General features: G+C 32.2%; 2 protein-coding genes across 2 annotated transcripts in view; both read right to left on the minus strand.

Annotated features, from left to right (window-relative positions):
- Positions 1-707: 707 nt before the first annotated feature.
- LOC111714579 (uncharacterized) lies at positions 708-7,570 on the minus strand. The gene is made up of 5 exons (XM_023489718.1): positions 7,456-7,570; positions 6,657-6,701; positions 3,663-3,740; positions 3,074-3,111; positions 708-1,006 (listed from the first exon to the last, which is right to left on the minus strand). Exons 1-5 carry the CDS (start codon positions 7,515-7,517, stop codon positions 882-884), a joined length of 348 nt encoding a protein of 115 aa, XP_023345486.1. The 5' UTR covers positions 7,518-7,570; the 3' UTR covers positions 708-881.
- Positions 7,571-12,453: 4,883 nt separating this feature from the next.
- Positions 12,454-14,809, minus strand: part of LOC111714581 (protein SPT2 homolog) — a gene marked incomplete in the record, with an annotated part of 12,813 nt that continues 10,457 nt past the window's right edge. Inside the window, 1 exon segment of the mRNA XM_023489720.1 lies at positions 12,454-13,348. Within this exon segment, the coding sequence (XP_023345488.1) occupies positions 13,269-13,348 (80 nt within the window).

Below are 14,809 nucleotides of genomic sequence, written 5' to 3' on the forward strand. Positions count from 1 at the left end.
GCAATGCTTACCCCACCTCGCAGGAATAATAAAAAAACAATTTTTAAATGTCGTCTTCATATTTCTGATATTCTCTCAGTCTATTGTTTGTTCTGTGTCTGTTTGATGTATCTAGTTATCAAATAAATTAATTATTTTTAGGTGCTAAAAATGGCCGGAAATTAACTACACGATTATAAACTTCTAATTTTGTTTAATCGTTTATAGGATAAGAATAAGATGTTCTCCTGCTAAAATAAAGATAAAATTGTGATTTTGTTAAGCATTTCATTTGTATGAAAAATACCACATATTTTAAAACAACATGTCAGTTAGTATAGTTTTCTTTAGGTCTAGAACAGAATTTTAGGCCAGTAACAGTGCGTAAGGCCCCAAAAAAACCCTTGGTTTAAAGTGGCCAAAAAATGTCAAACCAAATATTGCAATCTGTTTTAAGATAAAGATTATGTCGCAAAGATAATAAAGTTATGCATTTCTAATGGCAAATTACGTAAAAAAGCTAATTTTTAGTGAGAGATATGCTTGAAAAGTTCTATATTCCTTTAATTTATGGAAAAGATGATATTCTGTGGCTTCTTGATTAAATTGGGTTTGAGTATAAATCCCAATGCCTACTCTTTATATTACCAAGCTCTTTGTTTATTTCGACACAGAAATTTATTCACATCATGCATAGTTTTTATTTGAAAGTCAAAAACATTAAAATATTCAGAACAGAAAGCTTTATTTTACACAAAAATTCTTTTATTTAGCAAAAACAGGAGTTGGAGTGTAAGAGTAACATTTTCGAGAGCAAATATTTCTGTTACAATTTTGACATCTATTGCAATCTAGATCAGAGAAACATGGTTATCTTGGATTAATATATACACAAATATATTTCATGTAGTACATTGTCCAGAGCAAATATTTCTGTTACAATTTTGACATACACTGCAATCTAGATCAGAGAAACATTCTGCGCAGCGCCGCACATTACAGCTGTTCCTCCCTCCCCCCAAGAAATCTAAATTAAAGACGACAGTTTTGGAGGATTTTATTTATAGAAGGTTAACCACAAAGGATGAGACTTCAGAGACGACTCAACAGAATTAAGGCAGATGTCCTAACTAAACCTTCAAACTGTCAGGTTCAAAGTGATGTTATTGTCGTCATTAAAATCTTATCCTTTTAGGTAACAAAATTTAGGGAACAGCAAGAAATACTTTAATGTTGACTAAGTTTAAACACAGCATATGAAATTCAGCTTTTTATTAAATATGTCCAGACTCCGGAAACCATTATAACTTTATCTATAGAATACTGTACTGCACTTTATAGGAAAATTAGGACTGCTAAGTAGAGATGTCAAGATTCGCTGGTGTTCATCAGAAGTTTTTAACGCTTAAAACTTTAAGTTGCACACTTTTGAAATGACATAACATAAACGTAACGTTATTTAATGTATGTAAAACAATAGTGTTGGTAAAAGTTCCCAAGAAGTTCATATTACATAAAACGTTTTCTATCATTGTAAAATACGAAAAAAATGTACATTTAACGTTTTGTTACGCCATCATTGACATCTCTGCTAGGAAGGGTTGCAGAGCATCCACGAGTCCCACTAACTGTCCTCTGGAGCCTCTTGTTTTGCAGAATGCCAACTATTAGCCAATTAAAACTATCTCCATGCCTCTACCTTAGGTTCACCAACTCTGTCTTCATGTCCAGCAATCCGATATCCAATTTATATATAAATTTGGCTTGTCTGTCTGGGTGTCTGTTTGTTTTTTTGTATCCAATAAACGTCAAAAAGCCTGAACCGATCGGGCCCAAATTTTTTGTGGGACATCACGTGACCACAGAGAAGGTTTATGAATGATAAAAAATTTTAAAAAATGTGTTTACATGTTTTTAATTTTGTAAAAAATTTTAATTTCTTGAAAATCCGCAAATTTTTTTTTTCTTTGTTTTAAAATGTAAAAAAAACGACATGTTCACAATTTAAATGGAAGATGGGCGCGAAGCGCCCTAAAAGCCTGGTAACAAATATTTTGCTTTTACATCCACCAAAACTTTTTTTTTAATCTCAACATGATCATAAAGTCTTAAATGGTACAATAACAATTTGTATTAAAAAGTCTACTTTTATTGAGATTTAAACTTCTTATTTTGTTTTTCTAACTTTCACAAATTCCTAAACTTGTGTTGTGTGCGATGGGCATCACTATTGCAGCTTTATATAAAGTTAGACAAATTTTATATCATTTCATAGTCGTATGTCAGAATCTAGCTAGCTATATGATCACCAATTCACAAAACATATTAGTTTTTATGAAATACTTAAATTTGTCTTTTATTGTATTTAATTTTTAAGTATTTCACAAAAACTATAATGTTTTGTCAATTGGTTTATATAAGAATTAAGACTGTGAAATGATATAAAAATTGTCTAACTTTATATAAAGCTGTAATAGTTATGCACAAGTTTAGGAATTAGTGGAATTTAGAAAAACAATGTGTGGAGTCTTAATATTAATGAAAGTAAGACGTTTTAATACAAAGTAGACGTTTTAATACTATAAAGAATTTCCATGATCATGTTGAGATTAAAAAAAAAAAGGTTTATGGTCTATGTAAAAGCCAAATATTCGATATTTAATATCGGATTGCTATAGACATGAAAACAGAGTTGGTGAGCCTGGCAGATGTAGCATGAGGTACAGAGACGATTTTGATTCGCTAGTTGTTGCCTAGGAGGCCATTATGCGAATCAGGAGGCTCCGGAGATCAGTTTGCGGGGCTCATGCTCTGCCCCCTACCCTTTCTCTACCGCCAAAACTGAGTTACAATTAATTTCCTTCCAGAAACTTAAGTTGACATGTTTTAAAAAGTTACATGTTACACGATGTTCTAAAATTCTAGAACGTTAATGATAAAAAAATTCTATTATAATGCACATCATTCATTTCAGAGATTGTTAAAATTACCAAATTTAAAATTTAAAATTCAAAATATCTTATTTGTTACAAATAAAGTTGAATGAAATTAATAAAAAAAAATGTATAACTAAAATTATTTTATCCTAACTTACTTCCAAGCTGACAAAGTCCATCTTTTTGTGCCAAACATCTAGATATATTATAAATTTGATAATTATTGATTTAAGAGTACCCCTTTATTTCTAATAACTTTTTTTTCTTATTCTACAAATTATATCAACCAATCATATTTATTATACAGAGAAGTTTAGGAAATTGTTTTGCGAAAAAGCACTAAAACAATTTTACTGAAAGGCGCGATTTTTTCTGTAAATTTTTCAGAGAAGGATGTTATTTTTCCTAATTGTCCCAAGGGACAGCTAGGAAGCTAAACATATTGCTGTTGAGGGAATCTTAAACCGGTGTTGTTGGACAAGCTCAAAAGGAGGTAAAATTGAGATTATTTTGTGCATAGCAAATTCACATGAGCGCCTGTCTAAGTTTTAATAAAAAATTGCTATTCTGTAATTAAATTGTAATTACAAATGGACACATTCATAATTTTTAAAAACAATATGGTTTTATTCATATTTCATTGAAGGCCAAATAATGACTTTGTGAATCGGACATGTCCCTCTTTTTGAATGGAGTGTCAATTAAAATACCAACGCCAGTCCCTTTAATTAAAACTCATTTACTGACCTTCCGCTCGAGGAAAACCCACCAAAGTTATTAACTCGTGTTTGAAACAAGCCAAGAAAACTGCTTACTGATGATCTCCTATTTAAAGGGGAAGATATAGAAGTCGAATGAGACATTTTTACGAAAAAAAATAAATGAATCCTAAAAGATTTCTCACTAACACTGCACTCTCAGTTCAACTAACAAACCTAGCCACTAGCCAGTCCCTCCCTTTAAAAACTGTACCGTTACAATATATGTATTCCATTAACTGCCGCCACCACCATCCTACCCAATTTCCGTAAAAGTTCGTATAATTAGATCAATTAGACATTAACTTTATACTTATCATTTAAACAGTTTGGTTTGAATCTATTTGACAGAAACAGTCTCAATTGGAATAATAATTGTCTTTAACTATTCTTTCAAAGGTAAATATTAGCAAATTATCATTTTACATATCATTATTTGAGTTCGTTTCCCTTTTTACATCTGACTGTACCTTTTAAAAATAATCTTTTTTGTTTGTTTATTTTTTTGTGGTTTATAACATTTTCCCCGATTTTTTATTATTGATTTTGATGGTTATCATATCGTTAGAACTGACGAGGGTCAACACTTAAGATATATTTTTAATAAAATGTGGAACTAACATGCTTTATTTACTCTATGAGGTTTGGTGATGTCTAGACAGCATGTTCTAAATCCAAATTTTTAAACTTGGGACGGTCCCGGGCATGGATATGTAATAGAATGGATATATCATAGTCAAGGTTTGATGTAATTTTTTCGCTGGGGTGTTATGCAGTACGTTAGACATTGGACCCTGGAGCCTCCTTCTTTGTATTATAAAAATTGTTGGAGATACTAAAGATTTAAACAACCTAATTGCTTATATTTAATATTTTGAATTTTAAACAAATTTCTCAATATCTTGGTCAATTCTTAAGGTACAAAAAAGGCAGACCCCATTTTGGAATTCTGAAAACAAGGCGCCGTTGATACTACCAACACTTTGAAGAAAATGCTAAGTTCACAAGATTTTAGCTACAGTATCTCATTTCTGCTCACTCCAGGGCCCACTATCTACCAAAGTTCTTCTCTAATCTGGACCCTGAACTTCACTTCAAACTTTTTTAAAAGTACAAATTATTTTTAAAGAATGAACAATAGCCAGAATAAAAATTTGTTATAATAAAACCTAAAATTTGCTATTCAGAGGTTTTAGAAATTTCCTAAAAAAATCTAGGGTCCACTGAGATATAACAGCTGCGTAGCCCACCGACAAAGTTACATGTACACATGCCCAGAATAGTATAGATCGGTAGATAGAAGCATACATATAAGCGGGCCGTGGTCCCGGGACAAGCTCGGTACTCTAGGACTGTCCCTGAAGCCTGAGATAGTCCTGAAACTTTGGAACTGTTCCAAAACCCCAGAGTCCCAACACCATGGGGTTTTCTTTTTTTCCCAATCTCAGAGACCCAAGTGCCTGGGACAGGCTCATGATATCTGGGTCTTTGTCAGAGTGCCAGAAGCCTGGGACAGTCCCAGGCCGTTGGGACTTTCCCAAAAACCCAGAGTCCTGACACCAAGGGGTTTTATTTTTTTGTCAAACTATTTCAAGAAAATCAAACCTTTTACATGTGGACTCTGGGTTTTTGCGACTGTCCTAAAGACCCAGAGTCCTAACATACAGGGTGTCCCACGAAACATGACAGTATGCAGGACGACTTGAATGTCGTCTTGATTTTTGATATAATTTGCTGCGTATATTTGTCAATCTAATTTTAGAAGTAAATTTCTAGAGATAATAATCACAAAATTTCCCTTGTCCTGCCATTTCCAAAATGTGGTCTGCCTTTTTTGTGCTTTCAATATTGCCCGAGATATGAAGAATTTCGTTCAGATTTCGACAATTTTGCTTTTATTTAACAAAATTGAAATCTGAACCAAACTCTTTATATCTCCGGTAATATTGAAAGCACAAAAAACGCAGACCACTTTTTGGAAATGCCAGGGCTAGGAGAATTATGTGATAATTGTTTCAAGAATCATGCAAGTTAAAGTAGATAGAAGACTAAATGTCACAAATAAATTCAAATACCAAAGACGACTTTCAAGTCGTCTTCCTATTGTCATGTTTCGTGGGACACCCTGTATTTTGGGGTTTTATTTTTAGTCAAAGTCCAAACACCACGGGGTTTGGAACTGTCCCGCAAGCCCGGGACGTTGAGACTGTCCGAAAGACCCAGAGTTCCAACACCATGGGGTTCATTTTTCAATCTCAGAGACCAAAAAGCCTGGGACAGTCCAAGGACTTTGGGTAGGCAATAAGATTAAGACAATGAAAAATTTTTATTTAAGTTTTGATTCTTAACAAGCTTTTTCGAATTACAGTTTAAAAGTAATCAAAGAAAAGCTTTTTTATTGGCAACTTCCCTTGAACGGTAAAGTAATAATTGTCAATATTTTCATCTAAAATGGATTCATACTTTGATAAAAAATCGATTTAATTCCAAACAAATCATTCAAATATTACAACCTATAATCATCGCTTTTTTTCGACACATTCGTATATAGTCAATAATTGATAATATTTTTTATTTTTTATGATCCTAGAATTACTTATGAAAACATTCATTCCTGATTCGAGAAGTTTTGATGATGAAGACGACATTCATATATTTTCCTGGAATTTTCGAAAATCCAGCGCCAGCCGTGAAAACAAGTTGTAAGCGAAATATTAATTTAGAAAAAAAATGAAAAATATTATAAAATATATCAACTTGCTATATCTGAATGATTTTTTAAAAATTAAATTGTTTTTTTTTCGATCCAAATTCCGATTCGAATATTGCAACTCTCTGAATTTGTATGGACGTTACGTTCTTCGATATGAGTCGTTTTTAGCAATTTTCTTCTTATAGACGCAACAGATACAAGTAAGATTAGTAGCAATCACCATCGAATATTTTTCGACATATTAAGCCTTTAATACTAATTTAATTTCACCTTCTAATAGCAGGACATTCCCTGTCAGATCTGCAAGATCTTGGCCTAAATATTTGTAAATAAAGTTACAATGTTATAAATCCATTTCAAAAACAGAGTTCTTGCTACAAACTCTGATTTTAAAATCCTATTTATTTGCAACCCGATTTCGTAGACCTTTGATGTTTTAAACTATGAATTCTGTAAGAACCATAAAACGGGTTGGGTCAACCACATACTGGGTTCACTGACGAGCTGGTCAAATTGTGAACACTAAACCGGTCAATGCTTGTTCTGGTTCGTATTATGCAATGATCATGGTCTCAAGTGAAATCAAAAGTTTACACCATCAGGTTGCAAAGACATAAGAATTTTTTGTAGAACATTTTAGTTTATGGCAAAAACTATTGTTCCTTTGTAAAATATTTTTATCGTGTGGTATTAATTTTGATAATATCAATTAGTATTAAAAGGGGTCAAGTTCAAACGAAAAGTTTTGCTAGAATTAAAATAAAAACTTCATCTGGTTTCCTGTACATAAAAAAACAGAAAACTCTAGAACAGGAAAACGACTTTTAGACTTTAATTATGGCTTTAATTATAGTCCAATAAATCATGGCTCTCACGAAACACAACATATGTGCAGTGTTAACACTCAACAGCAACATTTAACTTAATAACTGATTTAATAAGTTACTATTCAAACTATAATTTCCTTTTTAAAAACATCAAATGCACTTAAGTATTTCTATAATGTCGTCTTCTTATTCCACAGTTTTCTGGTTATCACTGTAATCTGTAGTGTTCTACAACAATTTACCCGAAGAAGAATCCAGATGAGGATCCAACAAAAAGAATGAGAAACAGAATTAAGCACTTCATCTTAGTTCAACTATAAACCAACTAAAGGAGTTTACAGATTTCTTTTTATTTCAGGCATTGGTACATGTAGGCGTGGTAGGCTAGGAGTAGGTGTTTTATAGGTGTTTCTTCAGGGGAAATTCATAACTTATCTGGGGGTTATTGTTCAGGGGCAGCTAATTAATCATTACTCATCAAGGAGGGGGTCTAAGTATTAATCAGGGGTGTAGACCAGTACTTCTCAGGGGGGGTCTTTACATTGTTCAGGGGTAAAGGGGAGATTAATACTTATCAGGGGGGATCTTCATATTGTTTAAGGAGATTAATACTTATCGGGGGGGATTTTCATATTGTTTAAGGGGAGATTAATATTTATCAGGGGGAGGGGATCTTCATATTGTTAAAGGGGAGATTAATACTTATCAGGGGGAGGGGATCTTCATATTGTTAAAGGGGAAATTAATACTTATCAGGGGGAGGGGATCTTCATATTGTTAAAGGGGAGATTAATACTTATCAGGGGGGGATCTTCATATTGTTTAAGGGGAGATTAATACTTATCAGGGGGATGAAATGCCTGTCACCAGCTAAAAACGAAGCATATGAAATGCCTGTCACCAGTTAAAAACGAAGGAAATGAAATGCCTGTCACCAGCTAAAAACGCAGGAAATGAAATGCCTGTCACCAGCTAAAAACGAAGGAAATGAAATGCCTGTCACCAGTTAAAAACGAAGGAAATGAAATGCCTGTCACCAGCTAAAAACCAAGGAAATGAAATGCCTGTCACCAGCTAAAAACGAACGAAATGAAATGCCTGTCACCAGCTAAAAACGAAGAAAATTAAATGCCTGTCACCAGTTAAAAGCTACATTTATCAAAACAAAAACCAAGATTGTAAACAAGGGGGAAATTTTCCAGGGCAGAGTTACAGGCCAGGCTTGTAAAAGTCTCTTCAAACTAAAAATATATTTTTTATTTGTAAATTTGTTGTAGAAAAGTTTACCTATCCGAGCAGAGCGAACTTCCTCCTGCATTATACTAGAATATCTATTGTTCTCCATACTTCTATCATCAAAATCAGGCTCGTCTCGAAACCTGTTCCGATCATATCTAGCACACAAACCCTATTATTCATCACGCGCCTAACATGATTCTTTATTTTAGTTGTCTTGCTTATGATAGATATTTTCATTTCCAAAATAAACATTTATTTGTTATTATCAAAATAGTTTCATCAATTTTGTTGTACTATCATGCAAAATAAGAAAAAAAAATATTTTTAAATTTCTTCGCGAGAAAAGTTTTTTAAAATACATATTATACAGGGTGTCACACATTGTATTGGATTTTGTAGAATAAACAGAAATGGAAAATAATGAAATCATGAAGAACGGTTGTTTAATGTTTAAGGTTAACATTGTGTGTATTTGGCAGTGAAAGCTTGGAAAAATCCAATATGATATTGGACGCTCTCGGGGGCAAAGAAAGGGTGTGTGGGGCCCAAAACAGGTATTTATATATATATTTAGATATTTTTTTTGCAGATATGTCATTATTGTTTTCAAGATTTTAGGTCTTATAGAATATCAGACCATGACAAAAAGGCATATTAAGAACGATTCAGCTTGCAGGAGGAGCCCTGTATGGTTCAGGGGCTAAAAGGTAACATTCAGAGGGGCCATTTGATGCACATCAGACTCCTGAAACTGAAGAAGAATCAGTGCCATTAATGCAAAATTAATAAATAAATAAATAAATTTAATAATTTCTTTGAAACGATAAATAAAAAAATACTTCTTCAGGGGCGTCAAGTGAAAAAATATCACTAAACACCCCCCTCTTGGATTTAATTTGTCAATAACTAAGTAAATAATAATTTTAGATTATTCTAAACCATACCATCCTTTAGATTTAGGAAGTGTCTTTAATAACTTAAAGATCCAAAATGCACCATTTTTATCATTAGTGGCGCCTAGAAAAGCAATATCACTGAACACCCCCCTCTTGGATTTAGATTGTCAAAAACAACGAAAATAATGATATTTAATTATTTTAAACCATACTATCCTTTAGTAAGTGTCTTCAATAGCTCATAGATTTTTATCGAAAGGGGCGCCAGAAATCCAATATCACTGAACACCCCCCCTCTTGGATTTCGTTTGTCAAAAACGACGAAAATAATAATATTTAATTATTTTAAACCATACTATCCTTTAGGAAGTGTATTCAATAGCTTAAAAATCCTAAAATGAACCATTTTTATTAAAAGGGCGGCGTCTAGAAAATCAATCTCATTTAACACCCCCCCCCCCCATGGATTTCGTTTGTCAAAAACGACGAAAATAATAATATTTAATTATTTTAAACCATACTATCCTGGGAAAGGGGGGTTCTTAATTTCGTTCAGGGTATATCATTATAGGTTTTTTCAGGTATAGATTTTTTGCTCTTTTACTACTAGATTTTATAATGGTATGATTGGTAATAATGGTCAGATGACTAAAAGTCAGGTAGATTAATATAGATTTAATTGTTTTACTGAATACGGGTTTTAGAGGGAGTTCACATCAACCGTTGGGGGGTGCACAAGAAAAAAGTCGGCCGAAAGTTCACCCCCGGCCCATGGCTAAACCTCCACTACGCCCCTGTTTGATCTATTCAATTTTTAATCTTATATAATAAAGCTCTTCGCTCATGTATATGTATATATTTGTTTGTATACAAATATGTTAACTATAGCTGGATAAACGATTGGACCGAATGGGCGGAATTTTTTTAGAGAACCTTTGAGTACCCCGGAGGTAAAAGGCAAAATAAATCTATTTTAATTATAATTTTTTTTTCTTCAAAATTCTATTTTTTTTATTCCACTGGCAACGCCAGGCACTTCAGCTAGAAAATCTCAAATCTTAATTGACAATTTTGACATCTTTTAATTAAAGGAGGTCTTCTTCCAAACTTCAGCTTGTTGAACTCTGTAATCTTTTATATTTCCTGAATCCGCAAAAATAATTTTTTTTACAGAGAAACCATAATTAGAAATTGGAAATTTTATGTATACAAAACTTGGATATATCTTAAAATCTTAGCTTGGTCAGACTTTGTAAATTGTCCTTGTAAGTTTTAATATGATTGCGTTTTACTTAAATGCAAACTATGGTGCAACATTTATTTAGGATTCTTAGAATCTTTATCTCCACTTTAGAAAGCAGAAACTTTAATAGTTGACCGTTCCAGATGAAAGAGATGAAAAAAATGTCATGTCCTCTTATCTCATAAAGCAACTTGAATTTATTTATTTTGGTTTCTCTTTTTACAAAAATAATCGGCTTTAGAGAAAAATGGTTTAGAACTCAAGTTTTTGCTGTAATAAATGCAGTGTTTTAAGTTCAATAAGAGGATCAGTCTAACCAAGTATCTAGAATATAAACTTGTCTTTGTACCAAACTGATTGGCGTACCATGCCGTCGTGACGCTTGTCAACTGAACCAGAGAAAACCAACCTACATTCTATCCAAACTAATTATAAAGTAGTTTTAAACTCCCCAGATATTTTCTTCGTCTAACCCCCATCCAACTTCACCTACACTTGCTAAACTATACTTAACCAAACCTAATTTATAAGATTTAGAATTTTAGGTCGGAAACCACTTAGATCAGTTTCCCGTAGGTCGGATGAGTAGTTGCCGTACCATGCGGTACCATGAATAAAGTTGATTTATTTAAGTAAATCACAGAAATAAGATATTTAAAGGGACTGTAAAGGAAAAATGAAAGGGGGTATAGGCTGTAACCTAAGTTACAATTTGTTCTTGATCAAAACCCTTGCGAGTTCTATCTTATGTTCCTGCTTGAGAAATTGATCTAAAAAACTGTGTCAAATTTATACCAAATTTGGTATTTAAAATAAAAGGATTAAATAGCTATAATTCAGCAAATACGCAACCAATCTGAAAACGACGATATCCCAGAGGAGCCTAAGTCATTTAGGTTTGCTCCCATTATGATTTTATAATTTTTATTTTTCATTTTTACTAGATATAATTGATATGGATTTCAGTTTTCCTGTTCCCGGAATTCCCTCATTATTCTCGAGCATTCTTTACTTTCATAGAGAATCAAATTCTTGCTTCTACAATATAATAAATGAGTTTGTATCACGTGACCAGAACTCTGGTCACATGACATGGACGTAATAATTATATTATCACTTAAAGCTATCAAAAATAAAAAAATATCAAATTCAAAAAAAATACAAAATTTGGTATATACCGATTTTGGTATAAATTTGACACAATTTTTTTAATCAATTTCTTGAGATAGAACTCGCAAGGGTGTCGCTCAACTCCTGAGTAACTTAGGTTTCAGCCTATATCCCCTTTCATTTTTCCTTTACAGTCCCTTTAATGAAAAATGCAGAGAGGCCATAGGGGGAAGGCAGGTTTTGTGCAACTTTTTAATTGTGTAAAATTTTAAGTTTTGTTAAATAAAAATATAAGAATGGTTTGAGAAATCCACAGGACTAAAGATTTCTCGACCCATCACTTCTATCATCTATTCTTAGCTTTCAATGATCACATTCACTTAATCAATTTAGATTTTTGCTTCTATTAAACAAACAAACTATAATGCAGTAAGATTTCAGAATAAATATAGTATCAAGCATTTAAGATTTTTAATATAGAATTGCAATTTTTTTCTTTGCGGGGTCTCTGAATATTATTCATTATAATGCAAATTGTGAAAAGCAAACATTCTCTAATATAAAGAATAAGCTTCAATTACAAAACAATTTAATTTTGGGATTTTTTATCCCATCGTTTTTTCATTACATTTTTCTTCCGAGGGTTTAAATATAACAAAATATTAACATTTATAAAGATTTATTTTCTGAATCTACAAAAAACAATAAAAAATTAATGAAAAACACTTCCTATAAATTCAGTAACAAACGGATAAATTTTTTTTTAAATTTATTTACAGATTGATATTTAAGTTGTACAAAACAAAAAATTATAAATTATGCAAATTACCAAGTCCTTGTGAAGGACTAAGATGCGAATCACCCTGTAGAATGAGTGTTAATTTATCACATCAGAGAAAATATCCGTTCTTAACACAAAACATTAAATGTAAACAAACTTTATAAAAGTAAACAAGATAGAAAAATCTGATTAAAAATGTTTAATATGAATCCGGCAGTTTTCAAAAAAAAAACTTTAAATACATCAAAATAAATAAATACAAATTGTTTTCTACTCAGTACATATATGCTAACGTACTGCGGTAGATATATGCTAACGTACTGCGGTAGATATATGCTAATGTACTGCGGTAGATATATGCTAACGTACTGCAGTATATATATACTAACCTACTGCAGTAGATATATGCTAACCTACTGCAGTAGATATATGCTAACGTTTCTAACCAACTGCAGTTGACATCTGCTAACGGAACGTACTGCAGTGGATTTCAAATCACGTACTTTAGTGGATTTCTACTAACATACTGCAATAGATATGTGCTGTAGTGCGGTCGAAATATGCTAACGTACTGCAGTAGATAGATGTTCACGTACTACAGTTTATACATGATAATGTACTGCGGCTATTGTTGAGAAGAAAAGTAATCTCTGTGAACAAAATAGACAATGATTTGCCACAAGTAGTTTGTACAAATACAGAAGAATAAGAATTTAAATTTATTAATCCATTGAGATTGTAGATCATAAAAAAAATTGAGATACAAAGATGGCGGAGAATGCAATGTCACCGCCCTTTTAGTTTCTTTAATCTCATTTTCTTCTCAAGCTCTTCTCTTCTCATATCTTCCTTATCCTCCATCCGACCTAAACACAAAACCAAACTTTATTCTTTTCCTTGAAATTTGTGTAAAATTCTATTTCTAAGTACTACTAAGTGTGCAATGTGCATACTTTGGGAGGTCGATTTTGGAAATACCACTTGTTCCAACCCAGAATGGCATAAATGTTGGTTTTCTGTCTTAAAAAGGAGTGACCGGCTACGTAAGGTAGTTGAACTGAGTATGCAGTGTAGTGGACAAATTCTTCAGGATTCAATTGAGACATATTAAAATTTTTAAAGATCTGTAGATCCCGAGTTTGAGCGCAAATTCGACCTTCAAAACTCCTACTTTGGGGGTGAATACGTTTTCAGAATTTGTTTTTTAAATTATTAAATAACGACAGCGAAAAATAAAGTAAAAATTATACAGTAATCTAATTAGATGGTTAAGAACATATTTCTCAAAAAAAAAATTGTAAATAAATTAATGCTAAAATCGTTTATTTCGTTTTCATTGCTATAATGAATTTTTTATTTTCTTTGAATTTATTCGCAGATTTCTTCAAATTCTTAAAATGTCGTCTTTTCAAAAATAATTCTAGAAAATCTGCAGAAAATCTTTGTGAATAATGAGAAACCAAAATAATGAGAAAACAGAAACTAATAATTGAACAAGATTAGTTATTTTCGATGGTAAGATAAATTTGTATTCTCTCAACGTGTTCCTATGCATATTATTGCAGAACTTTTTACATTTTACTAATTCTGAAAACGTATTCACCCCCAGAGTAGGAGTTTTGAACGTCGAATTTGCATTCAAACTCAAGATTTACAGATCTTTTAAAAGTTTAATATGTCTCAAATGAATCCGAAAGAAGTTTTCCACAACACTGCATGCTCAGTTCAACTACCTTAAATAGACGGTCACTCCCTTAAAAAGTCAAATTCATCTTACTAAAATTGTATTTAAAGAAAACTTTTTTTTTCTCAATGTTTTTCAAATTTTAATGCTCCATACAAATCTGGTTGAAGAAATTAAGATTTCGAAAATTCTTTAAAAATCGACCTCCTATCAGCATTTTTCCTATGCAACCATTTAAACTAAACTATAAACAAGCGTGTTTTAGTTTTAAAAACGACATGTCTAGGACTAGAAATAAGTGTATGTCAGTAACCCCAAAGGCCACGGGGTTGCGACACTTAAAAGTCAACCAAGTCTAGAAATTTTTCAGTCCGCTCATGCAAATATCTTTTCCAGGGATTGAAATTTTAGCTCAAGAGAAGCAAATGATTAGAAAAAAAAGTTGTGAAATTTGTAAACTTCTCAAAATTTTGTAAAATCTTTTGTAACTCAAACCCCTTAAAGGTGTTAAAAACGAAGGAAATGAAATGCCTGTCACCAGTTAAAAACGAAGGAAATGAAATGCCTGTCACCAGCTAAAAACGAAGGAAATGAAATGCCTGTCACCAGTTAAAAACGAAGGAAATGAAATGCCTGTCACCAG

The sequence above is a fragment of the Eurytemora carolleeae genome, unplaced genomic scaffold (assembly GCF_000591075.1).
Source record: "Eurytemora carolleeae unplaced genomic scaffold, Eaff_2.0 scaffold1606, whole genome shotgun sequence".
In the NCBI taxonomy this organism is placed as follows: Eukaryota; Metazoa; Arthropoda; class Copepoda; order Calanoida; family Temoridae; genus Eurytemora; species Eurytemora carolleeae.

What these genes read in the sequence shown, in the direction of transcription:
- LOC111714579 (XM_023489718.1), bottom strand. Translation starts at nt 7,517, where the DNA reads ATGAAGTGCTTAATTCTGTTTCTCATTCTTTTTGTTGGATCCTCATCT. An exon ending in GAATGTCCTGCTATTAGAAG is followed by an intron (nt 3,741 to 6,656) that starts GTGAAATTAAAT and finishes CCCTTTAAATAG; the next exon opens with GAGATCATCAGTAAGCAGTT. An exon ending in GGGTTTTCCTCGAGCGGAAG is followed by an intron (nt 3,112 to 3,662) that starts GTCAGTAAATGA and finishes TAATATATCTAG; the next exon opens with ATGTTTGGCACAAAAAGATG.